Here is a 17,311-nt window from a genome sequence, read left to right as displayed (position 1 = left end):
GCTCAAATCATGCTGTGTCTGAAAGGGCCTTAAAGGGTGCCTAGTGTATTGGAATCAGGCACCAACCCACTGGCTAAGCTGCCATATTTGGCAACCCGGGAATGAGGACGGGCTGTGCATGGTCTTCAATTTGTTCAGTTGTCATGGAGATGTATCTGTTGTGGCCTCAGTAGCTGTTATGATTCCATCTATAACACTTTTAGGACTGACAAGTGAGCAAACTCCACTGATGAAGTCTGTGCGATGGATTTTTGGAAGATCATGAATCCACTTTCTTTCTCAACTTTAAACCAACAAGAATAAGAAATCCTAAAGAAGACCTTTAGTAATTATTCACAGGAAACCTAAAGACATAAACCTGGGAAATTAGAAAGAAGTAAGAACTTCATCTGGATAAACTTCAAGGTTTCTTGCATTTGTTATCTTTCTGTTGCTAGTCAGTGTGACATTTATTTTAAATGTTGCTCATAAACCAACTAACCAACTACCTACTATCACCTGATCTACACTCAGTTACAATCCCTCCATTTCACCTTTTATACATACATTTTGTGTCCTTTATATTCTCGTTGTCATTTTATATATTTAAATTGCTTCTATAATTTTTGTCTTATGTTCTATACTATTTAAATTCATTATTTTTATATTCTCCTTCATGTTAATTGTTTTGCACCAAAACACCAAGTCACATTCCTAAATGTACTTGGCAATAAAATCAGATTCTGATTCTGATTCTTATTCTGATTATTTATATTGCGCAGTTCATGGATATGCCTGGAGGAATAATAATACGTTTAATATCTGTGCTTGTGTTTATAATCTGGCACATTGTTTTCTGATATGTTGCAATATTGGGAGTGTTCTCATGCAACAGGAAGAACTGGGTCATGTTTATTTTTATGTGGGTTTTTTTTTTAAGATGTCAAAAGCATGTGTTTCCACCTTTGTTTCCTTTTTGTTTGAGCTGTCTTGCATATTGTTTCCTCAGGTGTCAGTGAAGAAATTGCTGAAACTACGAGGCAATATTTGTATTTAATAATGAATATAAATGGTAAGGAAAATAAGAAAGAAAAAACTAAAATTACCGCTTGGGGTTCTATGCCTACAGTTTACATTCACGTCTGTAAAAACGTGGATTTACACACATCATCCCCCCGGGAGCACAGAGGACTATACAATCAGCAGTTTCAAGATAAGTGTCATCAACTGATCTATCTGACCATCTATCTGTATCTGACCACGTGTTTTTTCTTCCGTTCCTGACTTAAGTAATGGGCAGAAAGGTGTTTTTGCAGAACATTATGATGTCACAGTGAATATGACCTTTTGGATATATAATGTTGTTGCTTTATATTATTGTCATTTTACCCTACAAAACATTGAGTGTGAATTTTTGTCACAATTAGTTGATGATTTCTTACGTTATGGCCAAAAACATCTTTTGCAAGGTCATAGTGACCCTGATCTTTGACCACCAAGTTCTAATCAATTCATTGTGAAGTACAGGTGGACGTTTGTGCCAAATATGAGGATATTCCCTCAAGGCCCTCTTCAGACATTACTTCATGAGAATGATTTAAACACAAGGTCACAGCTTGACCTTTGACTTATAATCAGAAAAATTCTAATCAGGTCATAGTTAAGTCAAAGCAGACGCTTTGCCAAATTTGAAAAAAAAAAAAAAAAAATCCCTCAAGGTGTGCTGAAGATATCCCATTTACAAGAATGGAATTTATGGAATCCGAAAACATAATGCCTTCAGCCACTCCATCCTCTTTAATATACGATATTTAATGGAAGATATAATCTGTGGGACAATTGGAAATTAATTTTAAAAAGATACAAATATGCCTGTGTTTGTATCTCATCATGAGAATACTATGTTTTTTTAATAATATCAACATTCTCCATACATCATAGAATTCCAGAGGAGTTATCCTCCTAAATAACCTACTTTTTTAGAGTGTGCAGAATAAATAAGTCTTTGCATTACATTAAGTGGTCATCTTATTTTTATGCCCCAGTCTCTATCTCAATTAATCCCAGAGAGGATTCAGCTGTGGAGTACACACATACACACAGCCATAAATTATTCAGCCACAGTAAACATGGAAAAACATGTCTGAATAAATGACTACATGGAAACAAGGGTATGAAATTTCACATCAGCCACGCAACAACACCGCGGTCCTACTACAAAGCTATATGATAGTGTGCCATCATCTTAATTTCCCTATGGATTACCAGAGGAGCAAAAAGTCATCTACTATTCCTATCCCGAAGCTTCGAAACAGGAAGTTGATAATTTGAGATGTCATTTGATACCCAACACCCTTGTTTACTCTCAGACAATTAGTCAACCATGTATTCCACACAGCATCACCATAATTAAGAGCTTAATCAGGCAAGGAGTTGATGTGGAATGAGACAGTAATAGCAACTCCCCTTTAGCACAATTTTTACATCCGTCTGCCTTGTTAACTAACGCTTCTTAAAGGAGCCGGTGGGAAACAAAAATGTATCGTCTCACAATCTGACATGTTCTCATGGAAAACAGGCCCACTGAGAAGCATGCCGTCCAGTGAGTATTAATGCGAATACAGCCGGAAAATATAGTCCAACGATATTTCTGACTTCAAATAATCTTTGAATAATTTTAAGCAAGACACTCAAAATGACTACTTTGTCGACTGTGCATCTAAATATTTGTCATCTTGAAATGTTCAAAAAGGCGCCGCTACCTTTAAAAAGTTTATTTGATATGGATGAAAATAAAATTAAAGCTTCTCTTGCACCGAGGAATGCTGAACTAAAACATCAAAAAACATGTTGCTGTCCAAATACATTTGGAGCACGGTGTATGCCATTTGATAATGAGACCCAAAGGAAAGTGTGGTTAGAGCATTATGTTTGCCAATGAAGCGTCTGAAAATATCCCACATTTTCCCACTTATCATTTAACCAAACAACAACTACAATCTGTACGGTAGCCTAGTTTCCCTCTGCTATACTGCCTCCTCCGGGCATTAAAACTCCCCTGACAGCATTCAAAACCGTACACATAACAAACCCACTTAGTTCCTGGAATCATGTTTTGGATAAAGTGAAATTCTGGGGCACTGTGAAAGAACAGGCCCACAAAGCAGGAGCTTTTTTTCTCTCTCTTGTTAAGGCTACAATGTACAGGCAATACCTGGTTCGCGCGCTCCAGTGTAATCCTCTCCCTCTGGTAAATGCCAAAAGGAATAAGCAGTATTGACCTTGGGAGACGCGGGGGCCGGATTTGAGGGTGTCTTTTTAAAAGCTTGGGTGTGTAATTGAGTAGAGCGGCGGGGTGGCTCGCTTTGATGGTGTTCGCGCAAGCACAAGGGAGCGCGTGAGGGAACACAGAAGATCAGGGATGCACACACGCACACAAGCAGAAACACACAAACTGCGAGCATAGGCTAACATCAATGCATTCAGTAAAGCACAAGCATGCAAAGGGAGTCATCAGTAGGACAAGCAGAGGCAAGAGACAGGACGTTTGGTAGACTGTGAGGTTTCAGAGCAGCCGTCGGCGTCACAAGGCTCCTCATCAACCAGACAGATCAAAATGTTCCCAGTTTTCCTCCAAGAAGCCCTCCAGTCCTCAGACTAGCCCAGCCCAAAACACAAGCTTTGATGGAGGTTCAAGTCGACCAACAAACCTCCCACCCCAGGACATCATTAGTTGAGTTTTGGCATTAAAACCAGTCGTCTATTGGACTGAACCCTCGTCACATGCTCATCCAGCCCCTGACAGCTCTTTTCTTTCCTACACCTGAACTCTGCTTTGCCATGTCATGTTCACCTGCCCCTACAACTGTCTGATGATAAGTTTATTCAATAATTCTTCAAATCTAACATTTGTTTTTTCTTATTTACAATTACATGTAGATGTGAATGGATGAATTGTGCTCCATTTTTATATCCAAATTGCATTTTATAGAGTGTGATTTCCAAGCTGCAAGATTGAAACTATAATTTACATAATTAACAGTCTTAACAAGCCGTAGGAGGTGAAAGTTTTAGTTGCCAAGCACGGATTTGGCCAGCTCGAATGACAACTGTTGCCGACAAATTTACCCAGCTGATTAAGATTTATTCTGAATTGGCCAAACAAGTACAAGAAATTCTAGGGTTCATACAGTTTATAGAGAGACGTGAGGCAGAGACACTGCACAAGCTAAAATTCACAGGTGCTCGCTGGTATTCTAAACTCAACTTGGAAGTTAGTGTAGTTTGGCGTCTGATTTGGCCCGCCTGTCCACACAGTCAGCAGTTGGAGCTGCAGCAGCCGCTGTGACACACAGATTATGGAGGCTATTACGGTACTTTAAAACCATTAGTGCCTGATTGCTGCAATTTGTGTCATAATTCACAATTCTTGGGAGTCATAACTCAGTCAAATCTGAACACACAGACCTAACAGTTTTCAGTGTGATTTACACTTTCAGAACATATCATTATCTCCAATGTCCAATGTGAATATATGTTCAAAAAAGTCACTTCAAAATCACAGAAAAAAAAAGACGTTCCTTACTCCAGACTTGAGAATCATTACGTTTTCCTCAATATCAAAGTGATTCCATGATAGTTGTCCGTACATCCATAGGTGCATTGCAAACAGCAAGTAGTAATAGCCACACACTTTTAGTGGTGCTAATTTGAGGTCGGCCTCACAGTGTCAAACTTAGAAAATAACTGATCTACATTATTGCCTTAGTCAGTTTTGGACAGGTAGCTAGCAGCTAGCTTGAAAGTTCTCAGGTGTAAATGACAGACAGCTGGCAGCCACGGTTGTGTAAAACTCCTTTAAAACTTTAAAGTAACTCATCATTATTCTAAGCCGACTGTCAAAGAATCGCAGACTGTGGGATTCATAGAAGCAGCCTGTCAGAATGAGAAGCTAACACTGACATTAGCTTAAGCAGCTAACGTGCAGAGCTGTCGACAGCATCAATAACAGTTGTAACTCAGATGTCATGGATTTCCTTAGACATGACTTAGTTTACTAGTTCTAGATACCACTTCTATAATTCAGTATATCATGATTCAGAGATGGAGCCAAGTCATTGTTTTGAAAGTCACTATTAGTCTTTGCACTCAAGTCCCAAGTCAAGTCACAGGTCTCAAGTCACAAGACAAAATCCAAATCCTAAACTGTGAATATTAGGTACTAAACCCACATGTTTTGCATACTACAATTTGTTTTTGGTTGACTAACACAAAGTTTTTGAAAACGAAACGAAATTATCATTTTTTTCACCTGGTGTTCAGTAGCGTAATGCTAGCTCTTCATGGTTCTCTCCTGCAGATTGACTGGATGCTATTGGCTGGGTTCAAGCTATGTCCATAACCTTTGAAATTAAGTGTCGACTCACTGTAAATGATTAGTGTTAACATTATTTAACTCAGGAAATAAAGAAAAAAAGAACTGATTCGTAGATTCGTATTTTTTTAAATAACATACTTTTTAATCTTTAAGCCTGGGGGAAGGTATCAAGCATTTTTAAGTCAAAGTTAAGTGACTGGTGTCACAGGTCAGGCCAATGGCAAGATTTTTGGGATTTGTCAAGTCTAATCTAAAAAGCATCAAATTTGTCTGACTCAAATCCAAGTTAAGCGACTCGAGTCCACACCTCTGTCATAATTACACTTTAACATTATCATGTAATTTCAAGTACACTTTTATGTGGGCAAAATTGGTCAATTTCTCAACAGAAAACAAGTAAAGTCCACTTAGAAGTTTATTTTTCTGGCCGGTTTGAACCCTGGGAGGATGGCAACAACAGTCAACTGCATTATCTTATCTGATTCTATTCATGCGGAACAAACTTGTTTAAAACTACGCAGACAGCAATTAAAAGCCTAAAGTTTGATTTCTGGAAAATAATTAAGAATTTTCATTTGCAATCGCATTGTTGCTCAGCAAAATTGCAATTAGATATTTTTTCTCAAATCATTCAGCCTTTACAACAATTATTACTTTTCCCTGAAGGAAGTGATATATCTCTTGTTATTTCAATTGTAGTCACACTTTAATGGGAAAGTAAGTTATCTTTCCCATCAGCCCCTTGAAAAATCCAAACGAAGTGTAATTGTGCAAAGGCAATATATTCCAGCCTCAACTCTTTCCACTTTAATTGGAATAAGGTTAACCGTTATCTTGGAAGAGACAGTGCTTGCTTAGATGAAAAATGGAGAAAGGATGACATTATGTAAAGGATGACAAGAATACTGGCCATCAAGGCTGATTGGTTCCTCTATTCGTTCACAAAGGGACTAACTGGCTTGCTCTTCTGAAGGTAATAAGGGAGGCACCTACCAATTTTGGATGTATAACAAAAACGGAATTGATAAATATCAGACATAAATGAACTTCATCCAACAACAGAACAAACACAGAGACACCAGAGCAGAGCTGTTCAGAGACCAGCTCACGAGTCTCCTGCGCAATAACTAAAAGAATGATTTACAGTATAATGTCTAATTAGGACAATAATGTCTAATATTTCAGCCTGATTACAACATTTTCATGCCAACTAGAAGCCATTATGTAAATTACTAATTTTGTTTGAATTTTGTTTACACTCCACTCATGCAACAGTACACTCGGCCACAGGATAATTCAGTTTAATTTATCAACAATATAAGTCACACAACTAAACAGGACGTACACCTCCTCCATCTGTTCTTTGCACTAAAATAACTTCATAATCACAGACAGTGAAATTAAGTTAAATGCTACAAAAAAGGTTATTTAGAAAGCCACTTTTGCAGGCACAGTTCCAGAACAAAATGACTTGTGGTGCATCTGAAATTAGTGGGGGTGCAATTGAAGGGAATTGAAGCGACAGTGCTGGCAATAAAAAATACTGTTAGTGTTACAGGTCCTGAGCGTGGTCCACTATGAACAGATTATGCTGGAACATAGCTGGAGAAAAAACAGTAGCAAGTAAATACAGCATGCTGTTCTTTTTCAGTGGTTCCTCAAAAGCATCACATCTGACAGTTACATTTCAAGATATATCCAGGGCTCTTTCTCTCGCAGAATCTATGTTAGTGTTAGAATAAAATCTGTTTCACTACTCTTTGGGTTTCATTCAGCCTGACAGATTCAACCATAGCCAATAAATAACACGTGCTTCTTATTATCATTTGGCAAGAAAACTGTGATGGCAAATTGTTATGATCTAGTAGAGTTGGGTCAATTTGCTGGTCTGGTCCAGTGTAAGAGCTTTAAATGGTTGGATTTTATGCAAACCAGCTGAACCAACAAATTGAATAGTAGCCTACATGTCACACCACTAAATCCAACTCACATTGCATTAGTAATAAGCCACATGCCAACATAATTAATAAAATATTATGTTTATAAGGGAACAAATAGAACCACTAATGTCCCAAATGCTGGTTTAGTTTACCACCGAGCGAAACCAGTGTCAGCAGCATGAAGATCAAATTTACGTAGAGGTGGAAGAGGGGAGAGCAGCACACGCAATGTATGTTCACTTGTATGTTCATGGGTTTTTTGGGGTGATGAGAGAAAACATGGCAGAGTTAGTCTCCCAAGATGAAAACTGCCCCAATATTACAACATTCTGGATTTGGAGCTGTTTGAAGATAAACTGGTTCGGTCTGGTGCTTGGCTAAATACCAAACCGGTTCAAAAGTTTTCACACCTGCCCAACCCTGACTCATATTCCTGTTGATTTTAAGAGGCTTTGCATCCACACTAACCTAGAAAAAGTTGTAAACAGTAGCAGGTGAATACAGCGTGGTTTTTCTTTTCAGCAACAATTTGCTTTATGAGTCAGAAAGGCACATTTACCCTCAAACTGCCTGCTACATAGAACTCACAGTAATGTGCATAGGACTAATGGATGTTATTTATTCACTGTTTGGCAAATAGCAGAAATTTCATTAAGCCTACAACTTTTTTTTGTAACATTATTATCAGTTTGTTATCAATGATATTATTTAATATTCAAATTTCAGCTGAGGGTGCCAATATTAAACTGATAGAACTGAGCCTGCTGGCCTGAAAAGAGGTCCAATTGTAATATTTCCTAAAATGTGAAAGTATGGCTGGAGCGTGGAATATAGCTGATCTATCATTGCAGGGGCGAGTGAAATCCATGAGTGAATGTTTGATGAGGCACTTTGCAGCCCTGCAGGAGTCTCCTCTGCCTGACTGCTGCTGTGAAAATCCTGACAGGACCTGCAGGTCAAAAAGGTCTGAGAAGTCTTCTGCCTTCTGGTGCAAAACAAACGTTCTGTTTATGCTGTTATGCAGCCTAGTGTTTGTTTTCTCATAACATTTTCCATATAATGAGTCCTAGAAAGTTAATGCAAGCACAATAAAGTCATTAAAAGTAATTTCTGTTACCCTACAGTGACTGACAGCTCACTTGATACCACGTTGTTCTAATGAGTTGAAGCCACACCGATCTCGCACACCAAACTTGGCAAAACAAACCATTATGAAATATTTGCACACACTTTTAGACTCCAGCATGGTGAATGTGTGTAAGTGTGTTTGGGGGTGGGGTGGGAGGTAATACGGACAATTACTTTACATATGTGTGCACACAGAAAGCGAAGCCTGTCAACATACAGTCATTTTCTTCTATTATGTTGTGCTGCCTGTCTATTCTTGGTAAGTCATTCATTCTCTGTGGGTGGCTGCGTGAGCTGCTGAGTAACTCACTCTGTGTGAAGCGTGGAGGGTTGTCGTTGACGTCAGTGAGCCTGACAGTGACGGTGGTGGTCCCAGATAATCCGCCCAGGTGGCCCCCCATGTCCTTGGCCTGAAGCAGCACGAGGTACTGGTCCTGGGTCTCCCTGTCCATGTCGGGTACAGCCGTTCGCAGAATACCTAGGGGAAAAAAATGCATAAAAACGTTAGCATCAGGGTGCCCATGAAACATTTAAAGCAGGAAAAAAGAAGGTTTTTACCATGGTGAAATGGCACTAAATGACCGCAATATATCAGCGTGGGACTAAAAGGGTTTTTTGATCAATATTTATGACTCAATGATTACCAGGCACTGAACCTTCTGGCTTCCAAAATACACTTTCTGGTCTGAGCTCTGTTTTGGAACAAAAGCTGCATACTGGGATCTCATCCAGAACCACTATCATCTTTTATAAAGACTTTCCACTACAGGTTCAAGAGTGGTATCACAACATCTTTTGTGATGTCATGATAACTCTTCACTATGCATTTGTGGGCATCACTTTCTGCTAACATTCTTTATAATAGGTTACCAAAATGAAACTAATGACCTTTATAATGGTTAATAAATCATTTATTAATGTTTTGTGGCTCAGTAACATGATATTTTCAATTATTGTTTTTGGTCAAACATGCATTACCTTTTCTCTTGGTTCAGCTCTTTATTTATTCAGCACATAATGTACAATTCATTTCTGAAAGGAATACGTCACCGCCAAATCACCATTTAGATATCATTTACTCAAATCTTTGTTTTTCTTGCACGCCGACAGGAACGAAGAATCCATAAACTGAGAAAACTCTTGATGAATTCAAAGGGATGAAGTCACAGGGGTCCATGTTCAACAATAGTGAAACTATATCAAAACATCAGTTTACAAGCTCTGACATAACTCCTGCAGTATAATCCAAGTCTCATTTGTCCAATTGTATGCTTTGTACTTTCCATACAGACAGCCCTTTCCAACAGGAAACTGAACCAAGAGTGATTCTCCTTTCAAAGTCAGACTCCATTGATAAAAAAGTCATTTTGCCTCACCAGAAAATGGGAGCTGCAGGTTTACTGCTGCCTCGATCAGTCGTTTTTTTTTTATTACTCTGTGACTTTAGCATTTTAAAGGGTTAGTTTGGATTCACCAATATCACACAAAACCCAAGACAAGGTGTGACAGCAGTAGACCAGCAGCTCCCTTGTTCAGCGAGGTGAAATGGTTTTGTCAATAGAGTCTGGCTTTGAGGACAGAATGAATTTAGTTTCACTTCCGGTTTAGTTCCCCATCAGAGAGGGCTGTCTGTTTGGAAAGTACTGAGCATACGACTAGATAAATGAGACTTGGATTGTACTGCACAAGTGGTGTGAGACTTTTTCAACAGATGTTTTGCTGTGACTCCTATGACTTTAACTCAACAAGAATTTTTCTCTGGGTTTGGATTCCTTGTTTGTTATTCTTTTCTTTACATATTCACTGTAACACGATGAGTAACTAATATGCAAATTGTCATTTGAGAGGGGTGAATGATTCTTTAACACCTTTTAGAACTGAAGTATTGATGGATTGTTATAATGTAATTTAATACATCTTTATCAATGACTCACACAACTGTAGTCCTGATGCCTGACTGCACTGTGAGAAACCCCTCTGACCTTTTTCAGAGGCAACTGGATTAACTGTGTTCCAGCAGTAAAACAGCAAATCCAGCTGACTTTAACTAGATACCCTATGAAATGGACTGAGAATCTTAATAGACTCCATGACCTTTTATTAATGACTTATTAACATTTGTAACAGCAGATTTGATTGCTTATTATGAACTGAGAAAGTCATGACCCTTTATTAAAGGCTTCATCAAGACTTCAGTTCTACATGTTAGTAAGTCATTAATAAAAGGTCATGGGTTTCTTGTTTTCCAATAAGCCATTTAGCCCGCAGTTACTGTATAAATGTTAATAAGTTGTTATTTCATGGAGGTTTGTCCAGATGCTCTGCGGCTCTTCTCCAGAGGGTAACCTGTAAAACAATTCACTGGAGGGACCTTAAAGTGATAGAGAGACGGAGTCAGTCATCCTGCAGTTAAATACATTTTCCTACAAGTCGGCAACCCAAAAGTTGTTCTTACGGCCTGTTAGTGATAGAGCTGGAGTGGAAAATTTGGTCAATATATAAGCCAACATTGGCTTTTTTTCTTATAGATCAGTGTATGTCTGTATATACTTTTTGTTTCATATCAAGAAACTGTCATAATGGCATGCCAAAGATGAGTTTGAGGTAACTGCAGTGATGACAGGTTTATCTTTCAACTTTAAAAATTCTGCTCAATACATATCTTGGCTACAGTTCTTCTAAAAATAAATAAATAAATTAAGATATTCTGCTAAAATATTTAATTTACCATTTTTTAAACATATCAATATTGCATCGTCCTCAAAAATTGATTTAATTGCATTTACCAAGCGATTTAGTAGACTTCAATGAATTCACAACTAGTAGCCCTTGATAAAGTATGCCTTATTAGTTAGTAGTGCCCACTTCTATTATGCACTGTAGATTATTCATCCTCATTGCAATAATAAGGCTGTAATTTCACTCATGTACTTATCATGTAAACACAAACAGGCTGCTGTAGGCTGTGCAATAAACCTGTCGGTGTTGTTAGCAGTTCCTGGATCATTATCACTGTTGTTGCTGTGTAAAAAAGAAAAAACAAAAACAACAGCTTCAGCTGTGGTAATTAAAATACTTTCACTCTAACTGACATATCGAGCTCTTTCACGACCTCTTTGGCTTTTGCAGCCCTTTGAAAACTTATCGGACAATGTCAAAGCGCCTTGTCGCCGGGCTGAGGAAATGACTGCTCTTCCTGACAATCTGACAGCTTCTCTGACTTTCTGGAGATACCCAGTTTCCATTTGACAGCAACAATATATAACTTAATGTCCCGTTAAAGGCGCACAGAAACACACATATATAAACACAGATATGTGGAGAGGCTCGTATGGGAATGATAAATCACCGACAGTGAGACATGCTGACAGAGCGTAAAATCTCGTTCTGTATCTCACACTCTTTAACAGAACACCAAGACACATCACTTGCACGCACTCGACATCGATCACCTCCTCTGTGTAAATGACCCCATTCTGCTACATATGATTGGATGTTGCACATCGAGTGCTGGCTGCTCTCACCCAACATCAGCCAAAACACCGGCCTGGATGACTTGGCAGCTCAAGGTGAATCGCATTCAACTCGGGCTGTTTTGAATGCTAACGAACGAGCAGGAATACGTCTGGCTTTCTGAGCGGAATTCATAAGCAAACAAACTGAATATATGAGCAAATGTGCTCGCCTCTGAGTGTACATTTTGAATAAGACCTTTGGTGATGGAGCCAACGAGGAATGGGGTGATTGAAAAAGGGAGATAGAGAGCGGAGAGGAGAAGGGGAGAAGAGAGTCGACACGTTCGGAATACTAAAGTGCAGTGTCACGGCTAATATACACTGGGTGGAATTAGGTTTATATTCCCCAATTAGCATTTCAAAAAGCGCTGCAGCTCTCTCCGCTTGTTGCAAAGGTCCTCACATGTCGAAGCAATCAATTACTAAACATTGACATTCAATGAGCAAAACACAAGTATCCGCCACCTGTGACCCGTGCGGGCAAAACAAATGCTCACATGCGAGCACGCACTCCCACATGCAGACCAAACTCCAGCAGCCTCAGCTGAACTAAATGCTAAGTGTTTATATGTGCACTGTCAATCAAAGCAACATCTAAAGCATCAGACAGTTAGAGCTCCATTTCTGAGTCAACTGAGCAATGATTCCCCTCTAAGGTACCATGCTAAAAAAAGTAATCATAATAAAATGAAATAAAAAAAAACAAAAAAAAACGCATCATCCGCTGAACAAAAAACTTTTTGCCCTTGGGTGACATCTGAGACGCCGAGGTATATCGAGAACACACACGGCAGACAGGTCCTTTGAGCCCCCCCCCTGTAATCTGTCCTGTGTAATAGTTCACAAACCTTTGCTGACATCTCTCTTTGAACACATGTCTTTTTTGTTTTTGCTTCATCCAGAAATAATAACATTAGGCTGCTGCTGTGTTTTGTGCCGCGCACACACACAGGCCCTGGCAGCATGAATACATTTCTGCCAACTCATACTGGAGTGAACCGGGGAGAGGAGGGGGCACTGGGAGAGATACGTACGAGTGTGTGAGAGGAGGGTGTTTGAGGCGGACGGAAAGGGGAAGTGGGAAAGATGGATGACTAAGTGTGACAAGAGAACGAGGGATGCACGAGGGGGAAAAGTGTTAGTTTGAATGTTTCTGTATGCGTGTGTGTGTGTGGGCACGACTGTGTGTGAGTAAGAGAAAAAGAAGATGAGGGAGGCATGTTCCTTTGTGCATGCAGCTCCACGCACTCTCCACTCCACCTGTGTTTGAACGCTCACGCTCAGCTGCATGTACGCGCGCATGTTATCATGTCCGTGTGTGTTGACGACTCGGGCCTGAATTCACTTGTTTGCGTATACTGTATGTGTGTTTGCACTTCAACATCTTGAGCATATTTGCTTTTCTGCAGTGTGTGTGTATTTGCTTCCTGACATCTGCGCATCTTTTACATTTCCCTGCCCGTGTGTGCTACGATAGGTACACACAGACACACACACAGACACACAGACACACACACACACACACACACACACACACACACACACACACAGGTATATAAACACACTCACCTGTCTGGGGATCGACAGAGAAGTACTGTTGGCCCTGCACCAGTGTGTACACTAGCTTGGCGCTGTTCCCATAAGTCGGGTCATCAGCATCTGTCGCTGTCACCTGGATTATAGACGTGCCTGCAGGGAGGAGAGACAAGGAAGAGGGAGGGAGGGTGGAAAAGAAAGAGAGGGCAATGAGGTAGGAAGGAGGAAAGGAAAAAGAGAAGGACAGAGTCAAAACAAGACAGAGCTGGAGCTAAGTGGGCAGACTACAGCAGCACTTTAAGAGCATAAGAAAGCTTTATATCAAGACAACCTCCACTCTCCTCTCTCACTCCTTCTTTTTCAATCTCTTTCCGACGGCAGTGTGACAAATACTTTATTCGACCCCCCCCCCGCGTACCCCCTCCCCCCCCCACCCATTCCCCCCCACCCCTCCATTCCCTCTGTCTCACTTCATTTCTCTTCATCTCCGTCTCCAATTCCCTTTAGCTCCCTCTCTCAATCGGACCGTCTGTCTCTTCAACGGCCTCCTTCTCCCTCTCACTCCCTTAAATCTTCTTTCTACGGCTCATGGAGTGTCAATTTGGCAGGGGAAATTTTTTTTTAAATTGTTGGCAAAAAAAAAGGAAATATACGGAATACAGTAAACACATTTCATATGTAGCGTATTCGTATATATCTATATTTATACAAGCACGAGGAGCACGATTTCTCCCAGCGGGACTTCAGCCAGACAAGATAGGAGGAAGAAGGGGATTTGTGGGAGCAGCTGGTACGTTTTTTCTGATCAAAGCCATGACAGTATAACTATGGGGGAGATAGGTGGAGTGTGTGTGTATGTGTGTGTGTGTGTGTGTGTGTGTGTGTGTGTGTGTGTGTGTGTGTGTGTGTGTGTGTGTGTGTGGAAATCGGAAAGCGGGGCTTGAGATCATCTGTCTGGTGATACCACTACAGGTAGTTCAGAATCAGATGGGTTATTGACAGATGTGGATGTGAAATCTGCAAAGATTGCACCAGTGCGCGTTCGGGAAGGAGAATGATTGTGTGTGTGTGTGTGTGAAGAGAGAGAGTGAGAGAGAGAGCAAGAGAGAAAGAAAGAGAGTGAGAAAGAGCAAAGAGAAGTTTCACACTGGTTTCAAGCAGGTTTTGAGCAAGCAGCAACCTCCGACAAAAAGTGGCCAACTCCTAAGTGCCAAAAACTGAAGTTCCTCGAATGGCCACTTGAGGCTGGCTCTAAAACAGAGTAAATCCCCATGGACCCACATAATAAAATGTCCAACTTTGCTGTGGAAATAAACATGTGTACAGCCTGCTTAAAACAACAACACTTAATCGCGGTCCTTATAGCCAGTTTCAACATTTATAACAACTGTACAGGGGGTGAAAGGCCCAAAGTTATGCATTTTTAAGGACAGGGCTGCTGTAGTCCCAGGCTGTCTGTGAGGGCCTTGCTACAATCTATGAGTCAGATCCACCACAACTCCACCTTCTTGTCCGAAATGTGATTACTTCTGGCTCCAAAAATACCAACTGACTTGAGCCTTAAAATGACCATTAACAAACTAACGTGGTGACATCACGGTTGCTATGATATTCATTATGTATACAGTGTGTGGAGTAATATTTTGGTTTATGCTGGAAAAGTTGCAAAATTAAAGGAAAATTCCAGTCTTTTTTATAATTTGGGTCTTATTTTTTTAGCTTTACCCATCAGTGTTGGAAAGTACTTCTGCTCTCTAGTTTAGTACATATACTTCTGAAAAATGCATATGCTTTCAAAACTTCTAAACCTATAATTAGGTATGATCTTGTAAGCAGGAAGGAGTTTTTCTTTCAGTCATACAATGGCACCACCCCAAGACAGGGCCAAGAAGGGGGTCTCAGCCCTCCTGGTATAATTGCTGCCCTCCCTCACTGGCTGCCCAGCGGGTGAAAATTACTGATATCACTGTGAAGAGGCTGTCACTCAATATTTAAGTTAGCTCACAGGTAGTGGTATCCTTTCAAACATATCAACCTAAGACATCCATAGGTAGCAACCACGTTGGCATAGTGTGTGTCAGAAAGGGGGCTTAATAATGCTCCAAATGTAATGTAAATTTGGGCAGAGGAACAACTGACATGGCCATTTTTAGATAAATCCGATGAAGTCTCATCTCAAGAGCCCATTATCTATCTAATAATGGTTTCTAATGGTAACCAGGGGAATATCTGGATTTTGAAGAAAAAGGACAACTAGCCTATTTGAGGAACACAAAAACAGGTTTGTTGTGGAACTCAAAATGTTGCAGTATTTGATATACACATCTGATAATTAGTAACATTAACTGTAAAATAAAAACCAAGTATATCAGTTTGCAATACCTTAACCTTCATATGACAGTTTTTAACCAGCCTATATACTACAACAGCATAATGGATCTCCTGAAATTCAGTAATGCTTTTTGGTTTGGGTGTACCACCTCAAGATTTTCAGTGACCCCATCTGCTGAAAAAATATTTCTGGGGGCACCAATGAGTTCTTTCCTCCGTTTTTGTTGGTTATGATAATGTTATGTATTTGCTAAAGTAAGGTGTGAATGAAGCTACAGCATGTTATGGTCCTGGGGTTCGCTTGTTTTCTACATCCCATTTTATTTTAACAGTTTCAAATTCCTCATGTATCATGGTTTGTTTTACCTCTTGCTTTTGTCTTTTTCCCACTTGTTTTCTTTCACACCACTGTATTATTAGTTAATTAGTCCCCTGTGTATTTCGTCTGTGTGCTTGCCCTCTTTCAGTTGTCAGGTCGTCTGCGCTTGTTGCTCGTTTCCCTTGTCGCTGTTCCAGCTGTGTTTCTTTGTGCCATACCATTCAGTTCTGAGTCTGGTTTTCCTATTTCTCTTTTGTACTTGGTTTTGTCTCAGCTCACTCCATCAGTTTCTGTTACCTGGCTGTTTTGTTTACTGGAGAGCTCACTTTTTGTTTCTTATGTCCTGTTTTTGGGTCCTGTTTTGAACTGAGAAACACAACACAACAATGCCATGAAATCCGTCAAGGAAGAAACAGCAGTCAGACCTACATGATGTTCTAAACAAGACAGACAACAATCACCAGTGGCGCTTTGTACGCAGGTAAAACCAAAGCGAGTGCACCTACAGTTTAATGTTGGTCATAAATACTTGCAAAAAACAATTAGACTTTTAATACACAATACATACTATATGCTTATTAGTATATGGAACTGAGACAGTGAGAAAGTTAAACAGAGAGTAGCCACCTCTCATTTTTTTGAACATGTGTTTTTTCAGATGTTCACCCATTATTTTTAATCCATACTCAGTTTTGATTTCTTTCTCCATTTCACACATTTTCCAGCTGGGAGGAAAAAAAACTATTACAGCACTATCTGCACTTTCTGTTTTTATTTCAAAGCACTCCTTCACCATACCAGCCTCCTCGCTCAAAGACTGACATAGACTACAAAGTGTCCGCTATTGAATCCCTTTATGTTTTGTTTTTTTTTCAATATAGATATTGTAGATAAGTGCAGGGGGGCATAAGTAGATAAGTAGTCAGAAATGTTTCTTTCGACAGCCGTTAAAAACTAATCAGACTCAGGATCAAACAGTTTGCCTCAGAGGTTGATGCAACAAGTGCAAGGCGGAGGCAAAAGCTATTGGTATGCAGCCTGTCCCAGCCGTGCTATACAGTCAGTCACACTCCACAAGGATCAAATATTCACACTACCATGCATCCATCTGGAACGCATGTTCTTAACCAATAAGACATCTGTCCTCTCGGGAGAGGACTAGCAGTCATTGACATTCCCTAGTTTA

The 17,311-nt window shown here is 39.9% G+C and overlaps 1 protein-coding gene across 1 annotated transcript in view; it reads right to left on the bottom strand.

The window, feature by feature from the left end:
• LOC121951304 (cadherin-2) overlaps positions 1–17,311 on the bottom strand; it is a 115,187-nt gene that overhangs the window by 66,490 nt on the left and 31,386 nt on the right. Inside the window, exons 3-4 of the mRNA XM_042497571.1 lie at positions 13,509–13,628; positions 8,735–8,902 (exon numbers count right to left, since the gene is read on the bottom strand). Of these exons, the coding sequence (XP_042353505.1) occupies positions 8,735–8,902; positions 13,509–13,628 (288 nt within the window). The remainder of the gene's footprint in view (positions 1–8,734; positions 8,903–13,508; positions 13,629–17,311) is intronic.

The sequence above is a fragment of the Plectropomus leopardus genome, chromosome 12, assembly GCF_008729295.1.
Source record: "Plectropomus leopardus isolate mb chromosome 12, YSFRI_Pleo_2.0, whole genome shotgun sequence".
In the NCBI taxonomy this organism is placed as follows: Eukaryota; Metazoa; Chordata; class Actinopteri; order Perciformes; family Serranidae; genus Plectropomus; species Plectropomus leopardus.
Note: the sequence above shows the minus strand (reverse complement) of the source record. Positions and strands in the feature narration are given on the sequence as shown.